The 12294-nt window shown below is 62.1% G+C and overlaps 1 protein-coding gene across 1 annotated transcript in view; it reads left to right on the plus strand.

The window, feature by feature from the left end:
- The first annotated feature begins 7895 nt into the window (after nucleotides 1-7895).
- The window catches only part of Hcn2 (hyperpolarization activated cyclic nucleotide gated potassium and sodium channel 2), a 7177-nt gene continuing 2778 nt past the window's right edge, over nucleotides 7896-12294 (plus strand). Inside the window, exons 1-4 of the mRNA XM_015503780.2 lie at nucleotides 7896-8369; nucleotides 9037-9198; nucleotides 9880-10098; nucleotides 11252-11398. Of these exons, the coding sequence (XP_015359266.1) occupies nucleotides 7911-8369; nucleotides 9037-9198; nucleotides 9880-10098; nucleotides 11252-11398 (987 nt within the window). The 5' untranslated portion in view covers nucleotides 7896-7910. The remainder of the gene's footprint in view (nucleotides 8370-9036; nucleotides 9199-9879; nucleotides 10099-11251; nucleotides 11399-12294) is intronic.

A 12294-nucleotide genomic window follows, 5' to 3' on the forward strand; every position in this document is an offset into this window, starting at 1 on the left:
GAGGGGCCCGAAGAGCGGCGCACGCGGGGGCCGTCCTTGGAGCGCCCGGGAGGGCGGGGCGGCGCGTTCGGCCGGTGACCTCGGAGGGGGGCCCTCGGTGACTTCGGGCGTGCCTGGGGCCCGCCCCAGAGTGACCGCGGAGCGAGAGGCTCCGCCCTTGGGGCGCCTGAGGGGCGTGCGTGGGCTCCCCAGTGACCCCGGCGCGCCCTCTCCCACGCGCCCTGACATCCCCCGCACGGCCTTGCGGCAGGTTTGATGGCTCAGGCAGCGGGCCACAGGCCAGGGTCTAAGCGCGGAGGGGCGGAGAGGACGAATAGAGGGGAACGTGGGCGCGGATGAGGCAGTGGAGAGGGAGGAAGGAGGGAGGGAAGGGCGCCCGGGAAGGACGTGCCCGGGCGAGACCTGCTGGGAAGGGGTTAGACGGTCACGGAGTGCTCCTACCGTCTCCACCTGAGCCGCTGGACGGGCGTGTCTGGGTAGCCTGGAAGGGGGCGCAAAACGGGTGAGGGTCCGCAGGTTGTGTATCCCGCCGACCCCCTGCACGGTGTTCCCCTGTGTCTGTGGGTACGTAGATGGTGGCTTGGATTGAACCAGTTAATGCGTGGAGAGCCTTAGAGCAGGGCCACGGCCCCGTGTGCTTGCAGTCTTTCCTGAGCGTGCTTTGTGTGGCTGGAGAGAGTGGACAGTGCGTGTCACTGCAGGTCGCGCGAGTGTGAACATGAACAGTGACGGGGCGGGGGTCCTGGGGGCGTGTGTCTGGTGATCTAGGGGAGGCGTGTCCCCAGGGGTGTGTCTGGTGGTCACTGAGACCTGTGTTAGGGTGGATGTTGTGGTGACGATGTGCAGGGTGTGCGGGAGTGCGTTCTTGGGTGGGGCGAGAGTACGGTTGTAGAGGTGTAGACCTGAGCGACCGACCTACCATCGACCTACCATCGCAGGCTCGCTGGCCAGAGGTTTCAGCACCGGGGACAGCGCCTGGCCCGGGAGCTGCCTGAGCTCCCATTTTAGTCTCTCCTCCTCAGGACTGGGGTTCTCCATTTACTCCTGGAACCCCAGAGCTAGGCGGAAAGGGCTGTGGGGCTCTCCCTTTCCCTGTCCCCTCCAAACCTCCAACGTCTGCTCCTGACTTGTGTGACTCTAGCTCTGTTTCTCCAGTTGTCAGAGACTGGAAGAAAGAGATCTTGCGGAGCTGTGAGGGTCCTCAGCCTGGGCTTGGGGGAGGGGGCTGGGACCCTCCAGCCTCCATGCAGGGAATGCTGGCATGCTGCTTGCTGCCCAGGCCCGGAGAGTTTGGACCAAGGACTCCTCATTGTTCTTACCTGCAAAATGGGACAGCGACACAGGACAGCGTTCCTGCCTCCCGTAAGGGCCGCCGGTCTGCCTGGCCCCACTGTGACCCAGGACTTATGCCAGACAGAAGCATTGGGGGCACAGCAGGTGGGAGAGAGGGCTGCAGGGACCCGCTGCCCAGGTTCCTCGGCCTCGGCACCACTGGCACTCCGTGGCCCGCTGACCAGTGGTCTCCAGGCTGACCCTGGTGAGGAGAATTTGGAAATGGAGGAAGTTTGCTGGAGGAGTTGGGCTGCCCCCACGAGTCCACTGAGGGTACAGTTGCTTGCAGGACCCTGGGCAGGCCTGGCCTGCTCTGCACTCTGGACTAGGGAGAGGTTCACAGGCCAGTGAACAGTGACCGGGTGGGGGGGGTCCCTGAGGCGCAAGCAAGGTGGAGCCTGGCCTGCTGTTGGGACTCTAAGGGTCGCATCAGCGCAGGATGAAAGCTGGGAGCACCTATGGGCACCGCCTGATTTCTACTCTCTGGGGACCTGTGCCCCTTCCAGGCCCTTCTGATTCAACCTGGGGACTGACACTGGGCACCTCGCCCAGAACAGCTGCCTGCGCCCTGATGGAGGACCTGCCGGTGTCCGTTTAGTGATGTCCATGTTACCGTGGTCAGACGAGGAAGTCCACAGGCCCCAGGGAGATTGCTGTGGACCTCAGGAGCACCTGGGTGGCTGGTGGGCATACCTAGGAACAGCGTGGGCAGGGGCCACGTTCACTGCCCAGGCTCCCTACCTCTCACTTCCTCCGCTTCCCAACTTGACTTGGGGCCCTGATGGGTCTGTCCCCAGCCCCGAGACGGCAGTCAGTGTGGTGAAGAGCTGCAGCAGCCCTCTGCCTACGCTGGGAGGGGAAGGTGCCCACCTAGGGAGGTAGGACCTGGGGCCGGGGCCGGGCATGAGCTGGCAGCCCAGCGTGAGCTGTCCCTGGGGTCCCCTCTGGCCTCCCGGCCTCCATCACTCCAAGTGTAGGAGGAGGCATGGGGCTCTGACGGCCACAGTCCCACCTCACAGCCTTGTGCCCTGCGCTCTGGGGAGCAGCAGCCCCCTGCCGAGTGGGCTCCCTCCAGGCCCCGGCCTGTCATGTCAGGGGCTGGCACTGAGTGGGCACCTAGGACATGTTAGCAAAGAACATGGATGCCAGGCAGACACCAGCAGATCTGGAGGCTCACCGCTGGACAGGTCCACCCTGTGAAAGCCCAGGGCCAGCATCAGCAGTGTAGACCTGGTGCCCAGCACAGATGCCCCAGAGATGTCTGGGGGCTTCTGAGGGGAAGCAGTTGGAGGGGCGTCGGGAGGTCTCATTTCCCTCTGTCGCACCACACTGGGGCCGCGTGGGGCTCAGCCCCTCCCCCAAGGTGACAGGGAGAGCCTTTGAGGACTGCGGTTCACCCCTGCCCTTCACCTGCACCTGGTTCCCAAGTGCACAGAGTGGCAAGCAGAAGAGAGGGCACACGACCTCTGAGGGGCAGGGCAGCAGGCGGCACCGGGACTGGCCCGGGGGACATTTCCCTCCCTGCTCTTCTGTGACAGTCTCTGGGCGAGAGGCAGCCTGGAGGACAGGTGGAAGTTTGTCCCCAGGAGCTGTGGCCTGGGGGTGTCCACTTGCCCCTAGAGAACAGTGGTCCAGGTGTGACTCCCTTTCCACTTCCCTCTGACTCCCAAACTGTAAGTGCCTCGGAGGTCTAACTGCGGCCCCTCCTGCTGCCCCTCAGGTCTTCAGCTCTGTGCTCCAGATGCTCCTGGAAGGACTGGCTGAGGGGAGGCCCTGGGGGGGGGGGGCTTCAGGCCAAGCCAAGACCTGCTGCCTTCTTCCCCTGGGGTCCCCCAGAGCATGAGCCCATCCCCCCACCATACCCAGTGGGTCAGCAGGTCAGGTCTGGTGCCTCTTGCTCTGCAAGTCCTGGAAGATGAACACCTGCACCCTAAACCCACATGGCCCAGTGGTGAGCAGGGTGGGGTGGGGGTCCCATGCCCAGGTGGGCAGCAGCCCCCACTGGGGCACTGGGCCCAGGCCGCCTCTGGTGAGGAAGGAGAAGCTGTGGTCAGGAGTCGGGTGGCTGCTTCAGTGCCTGGCTGGGACCCCAGGGGAACGCTGCCCAGGCTCAGGCCAGAGCCTGCACCATCGCCCTTAACACACCTGCGGGTCGGCCCTGAAAGTCAGCCCACCTGCTGCCAGCAGCCCGGTCCCTCTCCTCCCACTGCTTGCCTGGCCTGGCCTTTGGCTGACAGCTCCTGCCTGGTCCTTCCCAGTCATTCAAACCTCTGGCCTCCTGTGCCAGGACCCCATGATGGCCTCAGGGCCTTTGCACCTGCCCTTCTCTGCCTGGGCACCACTTCTGACCACATGTGTAGACACTGGGGAAACAGACTAGGGTGCTTCAGCCTCGCCGGTCCACCCAGCCCTGACCTCAAGCCTCAGGGTTTCAGCGGCCAGCCTTCCAGGGCCCCTGCTGCAGCGGGGGCTGCAGATGTGCTGGCAGAGCCCTCCCACCGCTCCGCTGAGGGACCTCAGTTTCCCATTGTGACTGTGGAGGGCGGGAGCGTGATCACGGGAAGCTGAGCCCAGGCCAGCGGCCAGCGGGCGCGGGTGGGCCTGGGACCCGGTGGCTGGGCAGGGCAGCGGCCGGGCCTTCTCCGTGGCTGTATTGGCTGGGGGTGACTTTTATTTATTTATTTATTTTTGGCACTGGGCGCTTTACCGCCGAGTTGCACCCCCTGCCCTTCTCATTTTTATTTTGAGACAGGGTCTCGCTCAATTGCTGAGGCTGGCCTTGTGCTGGTGATCCTCTACCTTGTGCTGGAATTATAGGCAAGTACCATGGAGCCCCGCTGACTGTTTATATCCAGTACCACATTTTAAAAAAAAATTTTAATTTTTTTTAAACTTTATTCATGGGGCTGGGGATGTGGCTCAAGTGGTAGAGCGCTCACCTAGCATGCATGAGGCACTGGGTTCGATCCTCAGCACCACATAAAAATAAAATAAAGATATTGTGTCCACCTAAAACTAAAAAATAAATACATTAAAAGAAAAACTTTATCATTTATTTTATGTGGTGTTGAGCATTGAACCCAGGGCCTCACGCATGCCGGGCCAGTGCTCTGCTGCTGAGCCCCAACCCCAGCCCACCATTTTTAATCTCAGTAGATAATCATAAAAACTTAAAGCAATTGAATTAAAACAATCTTGAACTTAAATAGGGAGAAAAAATTTTAAGGAATATTTCTAAGAGTTGAAGACAAATGTTACATGTCTTCGATTTTGCTGCTTTTTCTGTTTTCTTTTTTTTTTTTTTTTTTTTGGTACTGGGGAATAGACCCAGGGGTCCTTTATCACTGAGTTACATTCCCAGCCTCTTTTATTTTTTTATTTTGAGACAGGATTTAAGTTGCTTAGGGCCTCCCTAAGTTGCTGAGACTGGTCTTGAACTTCAGAGCCTCCTGCCTCAGCCTCCTGAGCACTAGGATTACAGGTGTGAGTCTCTGGGCCCAGCTCCCTGATTTTTGAAACAGGGTTTAACTGTGGTCATTCAGGTTCTTGCTGAGAATCCCTGGAGAGCTGACTGGCCCTGGTCAGTGAATGCCCTGGTCAGGAAGGAGGGCCCTGGGAAGCCAGCACTGACTGTGTCTCCAGGCGGGTGGGTGGGGCTCAAGGCGGGGGCCACAGAAGGCAGCAGAACCCCAGAGGGGAGGGGACCCATGGGGATCCCACAACCCAGGTCCCTCCCTCTTGGGCCCTGCTTTCTGGAGCAGGAGCCCTACACAGGCTAAGAAGCAGGTGGGGTCCCCAGACCTCCCTGCCCAGGGTGAGCCAGGCCAGGGTGGGCTGTTGGGCTGTAGTGGACACCCTGCAGGCCTCGGGCACCCTCTGCCCCAGCTCAGTTTCCCCTTGGTGAGGGACACTCCTGAACTCAGGTTCCCCTTCTGACGCCTTCTCTGGGAAGCCAACCAGCTGGTGAGCACCAGGGTTGGGGTCTGGGCCCTTGGGGGGCATCCTGGCCGTCCTAGGCAGGCCCCCACAAGGGGCCATGGGGATGGCCCCCTGCCTTCCTCTTCCTTCAGCCCTCTTCTAGTCCCACATCCTCTGCTCCAAACTCCTATAACCCAGGGATGCCGCCCTGCCTGGGAAGACGGTCACACCAGGTGACCCCAGGGGCTAGGGACAGGGCACAGTCCTAGGTTGGGTGCTGTACCCCGTCACCTGGCTGAGCAGGCCCAGCTGTCAGTGAGAAAGTGGAGAGAGTTTATGAGAGGTGCCACCGTGGTGCCCAGTGTCACAGGGCCCTGGGGACTGTTTCCAGGCCCCTCTGGTGGCTCCTAGACCTTGGCCTTGTCTTGGCTCCGCTCTTGGCTCTTTCTCTTGCTGGTCTGGATCCAAAGGCAGGCAGCTCTCGGTCCAGGGCGGGCGAGCCACACAGTGGCCTCTGGGGGCCGAAGGGTGGGGAGCAGCAGGCAGGTGGGGCTCCTCAGTTCTGCTTGGTGCTGGGACCCTGGGACCCTATGGGTGAGCACTGCACCAAATTGGGGTCTGAGCCCATATGCACTGTCTAGTCCAGGAGGAGGAGGTCCTAACCTTGGAGCAGAGTCATTTGACTTTGACCTTGAAGTTGCAGGTGCCCTCTCCATCCCACTCGTGTCAGCCCCCTGCACCCTCTTGCGGACTCATCACCACCACAGCAGTTTGTGGGGCCCGTGGGCCCAGCCCCTCTCCACGTGGCTGAGGTCCTGGGGACTGGAGCCATCCATCCCAGAGTCCTTGGACAGGGCTCACTGGGCTGCTCCAGCTGCCACAGTGCTGGGTCCTGTCCAGCCTTGGCTTTCACAGACTGAGCTGTCGTGAACATCTCAGTACAAATCACTTCCTAAATTTTTTCCTCTCCCATTTGGATGATTTCCTTGAGATCAGTTCCCCGAAGTGGAGCTCAGGGCCACTGGGCAGGCGTGGCGATGACAGCCGTGCCCTCAGGTGCTGTGCAGACAAAGAGCTGACCACAGGGCCCGGAGCTGCAGGCTCATGGGTCTGCACCAGCAGCAGCAGCCCGGCAGGGGCTGGCCCCCTGGGTGCCCGGGACAGCCCCACAAGCCCCTGCCTGGAGAGAGTGGAGAGAGGCTGGCACAGTCTGGGGGAAGGGTCCCCAAACATTTTTTTTTTTTTTGGTGGTGCTGCAGATGGAACCCAGGGCCTCATGCTAGGTGTGTCCAGCCCCTCAGCTGAAAATCTGAGTCCCTCCTTTGCCTGATCTACGTGGGGTGCCTTATGGGCTCAGACCCCAGTCTCAGGCTCCACTCACCCCCCACACCCCCAGGCTTCTGGGGTTGCTCTCCCCCCGCCCTCTCACAATGTTGGTACTGATGGTTGAACTTGGGGTTCAGATCCAGCCTCAGCAATTTAGCAAGGTCCTAAGCGACTCAGTGAGACCCTGTCTCTCAATAATCCTTTTTAAAAAAGGGCTGGGGGTACAGCTCAGTTGGAACATTGCTTGCCTTGCATGCACAAGGGCCCGGGTTCCATCCCCAGGCCACAACAAACAAACAACACTGTGCCCCTCTTGCCTCAGCCTCCGTCCGGAGTTGCTGGGGTGACAGCATGGTGACAGCATGGCTGCACACGTGGTGTGCTGTTTTAGAGCGACCTGCTCTGTCAGGGTCAGATCGTCTCACTCAGCCGTGAGCAGCAGGGAAGCTCCCGTGAGTCCGCATCCCCTCTCTAGACTGCTGTTGGATGTCTCCTGTCACTGGGTCACAGACTGTGGCCTTGTTCCTGTGTGAATGGCCTGCTGTGTTTTCCTGTCACCCCTGGACGCACAGCACACTTGGACTGTCCTGCTCCACTGTCCTTGGCTGTGGAGTCAGGCCACTGCAGAACCCTCGCTTCCTCCTTCAGGGTATGCCAAGTGGACTCTGCGTTGTGTGGTGACCCTGTGCTTGGCTTTTTTGAGGAGCCACCAAATAGTTCTCCCTTAAACAGGTTTTGATTTGCATCTTCTCAACAGCTGAGGGCCTGTGTCCCTGTTAGGGGACACTTCACTTTCAGCTCCATGCCTGGCCATCAGTGGGTGTCCCTGAGTGCAGAGGCCTATTTCTGCCAGTGCTTCTCGGGAGCTACCTTGGAACTGACCTTGGGATGTGCATCTGGCCTGGGGGGCTGGAGGGCGGGAGTGACCTGTGGCTGCCTTTGCATGTGCATTTATTATATTAAAGGAAGGTCCAGGTGCTGCCTGGCCCGCCTTCCTCTAGCCCCGCCCCCGCCCCGCCCCTAGGGTGCGGCCTGGAGGCCCAGGTGGGCGGGTGTCAGCTGCACTCCAGGCCCAGACCTGGCTCCCCTCTGCCCTCCCACATGCCCAGGGTCCCCTCCCCGCTTTGGTGGCCACCTGTGCGTCTTCCTCTGTCCCTGATGGTTCTTGAAGGCCAGTCTTGGGCCAGGCATTGTCCCCTTTTGATCTCGTGAAACATCTAGTCTACTCTGACGGCTCTTGGGCTTCGCGTCTGCACCCTCAAGGGGAGGGCAGAGCAGGCCACCGAGGGGGACTCCGGGCAGGGAGGCTTCCCCGAGCCGCGGGGAGCTGGACGATGGGCGTTGGTCTGAGCGACCATCTCGCCCCCAGGTTCTACTGGGACTTCACCATGCTGCTGTTCATGGTGGGAAACCTGATCATCATCCCCGTGGGCATCACCTTCTTCAAGGACGAGACCACTGCCCCGTGGATCGTCTTCAACGTGGTCTCAGACACCTTCTTCCTCATGGACCTGGTGCTCAACTTCCGCACGGGCATCGTGATTGAGGACAACACGGAGATCATCCTGGACCCCGAGAAGATCAAGAAGAAGTACCTGCGCACGTGGTTCGTGGTGGACTTCGTGTCGTCCATCCCGGTGGACTACATCTTCCTCATCGTGGAGAAAGGCATTGACTCCGAGGTCTACAAGACGGCACGCGCCCTGCGCATCGTGCGCTTCACCAAGATCCTCAGCCTCCTGCGGCTGCTGCGCCTGTCGCGGCTCATCCGTTACATCCACCAGTGGGAGGAGGTGAGGACCCCCGGGGCCTCCAGGGGGCGGGCCCCTGAGGTCTGGGGGCGGGGCCAGGGACATGGAGGCGGGGCCGAGGCCAAGAGGAACCCAGGGGCCGAAGCCAGGATGCGGAGGCCAGGCATTGGGTGGCGGGCCGCTAAAGCTGCGGGGCTGCGGGGTGCGGGGCCACGATGGGAGGCTCCGGGCTGGGCTGTGGGGGTTCAGGGAGGAGAGGAGGGAGGCCTGGGGCAGGGAGCATCAGGAGACAGTCCTCCAGGGACTGAGAGGGGGCGGCCTCTTCCCCCTCGGTCCTTATGGCTGCAGGATTCAGGTCCAGGTGGGAGGAGGCTCCTGGGTCCACCACAGAGCACTCCCTGCTGCCCCTGCCGCCATAAGGACAGAAGGGAAGAGGCCACCAGCGGGCCACCTGTCTGTTCCCACGCCCTGCCTTTCCACCCTCTCCCGGGAGATATCCACATCCTCTGCCAGAGGCCCAGAGACAAAGCCAGCTCCCTGCTCCCACGCCTGGACCCCCTGCCCCAGCCCTGCCTCTGCACTCCTGCCATCTTGGTCACTGCAGGAGCTTGGGGGCCAGGAAGGCGGGTGGGTCTGAGAGTTGGTTTCGGGGGGGCCTCCAGTGTCCCTGGGGAGGGTCTACAGATGCTCAGGGCTGCACTCTCGACAGATCTTCCACATGACCTATGACCTGGCCAGTGCGGTGATGCGCATCTGCAACCTCATCAGCATGATGCTGCTGCTGTGCCACTGGGACGGCTGCCTGCAGTTCCTGGTGCCCATGCTGCAGGACTTCCCCAGCAACTGCTGGGTGTCCATCAACAACATGGTGGTGAGCCCCGCACGTGGGGGGGCGGAACTGCCAAGGTGCCTGTTGCCTGCTGGCCTGGTAACTGACTGTTACCAGGGCACCTGGTAGGTGCAAAACCAGGGTGACGCCCGGCCAGCCTGGCTCCTGCCCTGGCCAGGGGCACCTAGACCTACAGGCCTGGCATGCTTTAGGCCGGACGCAGAGCAGTGGGACATTGACAGTTGGCGTGATGGGGTCAAGGGACACAGAGGGAGAGCCCACAGGCGCCCCTCCCCGGCGCCTGGCACAGCAGCCTGGGCTGAGGAGCCCATTGTCTAATTGCTGCCTGCACAGGCGGTTCCATTTCCTGGACAGGCCCACAGCCCCCCTTCCCCAGCCTGGTCAACTAAGGACACCCAGGAGTGGGCCCTCTGACCTTCTGGCCCCAGTGTCCCCAGCTCTCCTGTCCCCTGGAACTTGCATGTTCTCCTGGCCTCTCAGACGTGCTGGTCAGTCTCGCTGCCCTGGGACTTAGTTTCTCTGGGAGTGAATCAGGAGGGGCAGCAGGCCCTTGACACATGGACACACCTGTCCCCTGCCTGGGTCTCCTTCTCTTGATTACGTCTGAACATGGGGAGCTCACCACCTGAGTGCCCACAGGAGGGAGGAGGCTTAGGGCCCCCCAGGGTGCTGCTGCCCCAACCGCCCACCCTGGTCTTGCAGAACCACTCCTGGAGCGAGTTGTATTCCTTCGCGCTCTTCAAGGCCATGAGCCACATGCTCTGCATCGGGTATGGGCGGCAGGCACCCGAGAGCATGACGGACATCTGGCTGACCATGCTGAGCATGATTGTGGGTGCCACCTGCTATGCCATGTTCATCGGCCACGCCACTGCCCTCATCCAGTCGCTGGACTCTTCGAGGCGCCAGTACCAGGAGAAGGTCTGAGGGGGGAGGACAGCCCTACCCAGGGAGCCTGAAGAGGCAGATGGGGGGGTGCCCTCCTCTCGCTCTGTGCAGAGGGCCCCAGGGGGAGGCCAGGGGGCATTGTGGACCCATTACACCCACTGTGACTGGGGAGGTAGGAGCCCAGGGGCTCGGAGCTGGGAAGGGCTAGTCCCTGGCATCAGGACTGGGGCTGGGTGGGGCACCCAGAGGCTTGGTGACTGGGGACACTGCACACCAGGCCTCAGGGCTGGCGAGGCTGCTGGCCACTCCCCTCTGGCCAGCAGGGGAGGGAGGGTTGAGGAACAGTGGGCTGGGGCCCCAGTGCAGCCCACCTGGCCTGGGGCTGTGCCTTCCACTGTGGCTGCTCCCCTCCGAGGCTGCACTCCACGAGGTGTCTGCTGTCCTGTGCTGATGACTGGCTCTGGCTGACAGCCGCGGGCCCCCAGCAGTGCCAGCCGGGACAGCCAGATCGGCTGGGCCCTGTGCCAGGCAACACGGCTGTCCGGAAGCTATGGGCCTTGCACCCAAACATGAGCTGGTGCCGCCACCCGCCTGCCGTCACGGGTTCCGCTGAGCTCAGAGCAGCTGTGGCCGGGCAGGGTTGGGGTGGAAGTGCACCTAGAGGCACCGTCTTGGGGACAGCAGGGCCTGGCACCTGCACCCTGGGCCCTGTTTGGGGGAGGCTGACATTGTGGGTCCTGGAAAGAGCAAGACAGGGAAGCCAGGGCTGGCAGGGAAGGCCCAAGGCATGGGCACCTGGGATCAGGAGTTCGCTGGGGGCCCTGTCTCAGGGGCTGGGCTGCCAGACAGGCCCGGCCTGCTCAGTGAGTTCAGACCCAGACAGCAGCAGGCGAGTGTCCAGCTGAGTGTGTGCCCAGCGTGCCTGGGCGCACTGAGGCTGTACAGCCTTGCTGAGCGTCTGACCTCCCCTCTCGCCTCCCGTACTCCATTGCCTGGCAGCCCTGAGGGTCCTCCTGGGGTCCGACTTGACACTGATGCTTCAGGACACCAGAAACGCAAGCTGAATGTAGAAACATACATCAGTGTTGCTCCGGGTCCGCAGCCCCCAGGCTGAGGGGGCTGGCGCGTCCCAGGGCCGGTGGGGCCTGTGCTGGCCGGCAGCTGCTGACTGCCCTTTGCACTGCAGTACAAGCAGGTGGAGCAGTACATGTCCTTCCACAAGCTGCCCGCCGACTTCCGCCAGAAGATCCACGACTACTACGAGCACCGCTACCAAGGCAAGATGTTCGATGAGGACAGCATCCTGGGGGAACTCAACAGCCCCCTACGGGAGGTGAGGCCAGCCGGGCTGGACAGCACGCAGGGCAGAGGCCCTGAGGGGTGAGGAGCTGGAAGGGGCCGGGGTGCAGGACCTCCCGGGAGGCGTACCGTCGTGTCCGCTGGTCGTCATCATCACCCTCATTCCCTGCAGGACGGAACCTGCAGACCACAGAGGTTCTCACAGGGGGCTACACAGCCACCACGAGTCTAACTCAGAGCACTCCCCAGCCCACGGGACCCTGGGTGGTGGCCGTCGCTGGCCACCCCCGCCCTGGGCAGCCTGGTCAGGTGTCCACACAGCTCTGGAGCCACTCAAGACCATGCCAGCTGCCTGAGTGCTGCTGGCCCCTCTGGCCCAGCCTTCCACTTCCTCTTCAGCACACGGGCATGGACCCGGGGCTGGCTCCCCTCACACACCTTCGTCCCGCTGTGCCACAGTGGCCTCTGCCTCCCTGTGGGGACCTGGGCGGCAGCTGGCTGCTGGGTCTCAACAGCTCTGGCACTGTGGCAAGGTGCCCCTCAGAGCGCCTGCCACCCGGGTTTGCTGGCCTGGACCACGCATGCCCCAGGGGCTTCTGTGTGTTCTGTCTCCTGTCCCCCCCCATCTTCTGAGGAGGCCTCTGTGCATGGAGGGCACGGGCCCTGTGACAGCCCTCCTCACGTCTGTGCGTCTCTCACCTTGGCTTGTGGTGCCTTTTTGCTGTGCAGAACAGCCTCCCTGAGTTACCTCCTGCTCTTTCCTCCACTCTCTGGGGTGACCTGTAGAGACGGTCCTTGTGTATTGTTACCGATTGCTTCTGCACATCCAGTGGCCTGTCCCCGGGTTCGCTTGGCCAGTGTGGGAGGGGCTGTTCATTGGCCAAGGTAAGACTCTGGTCCCAGGCCACAGCTCAGCCCCGCCCCCCCCCC

The sequence above is a fragment of the Marmota marmota genome, unplaced genomic scaffold (genome assembly GCF_001458135.2).
Source record: "Marmota marmota marmota unplaced genomic scaffold, marMar, whole genome shotgun sequence".
Classification (NCBI taxonomy): domain Eukaryota; kingdom Metazoa; phylum Chordata; class Mammalia; order Rodentia; family Sciuridae; genus Marmota; species Marmota marmota.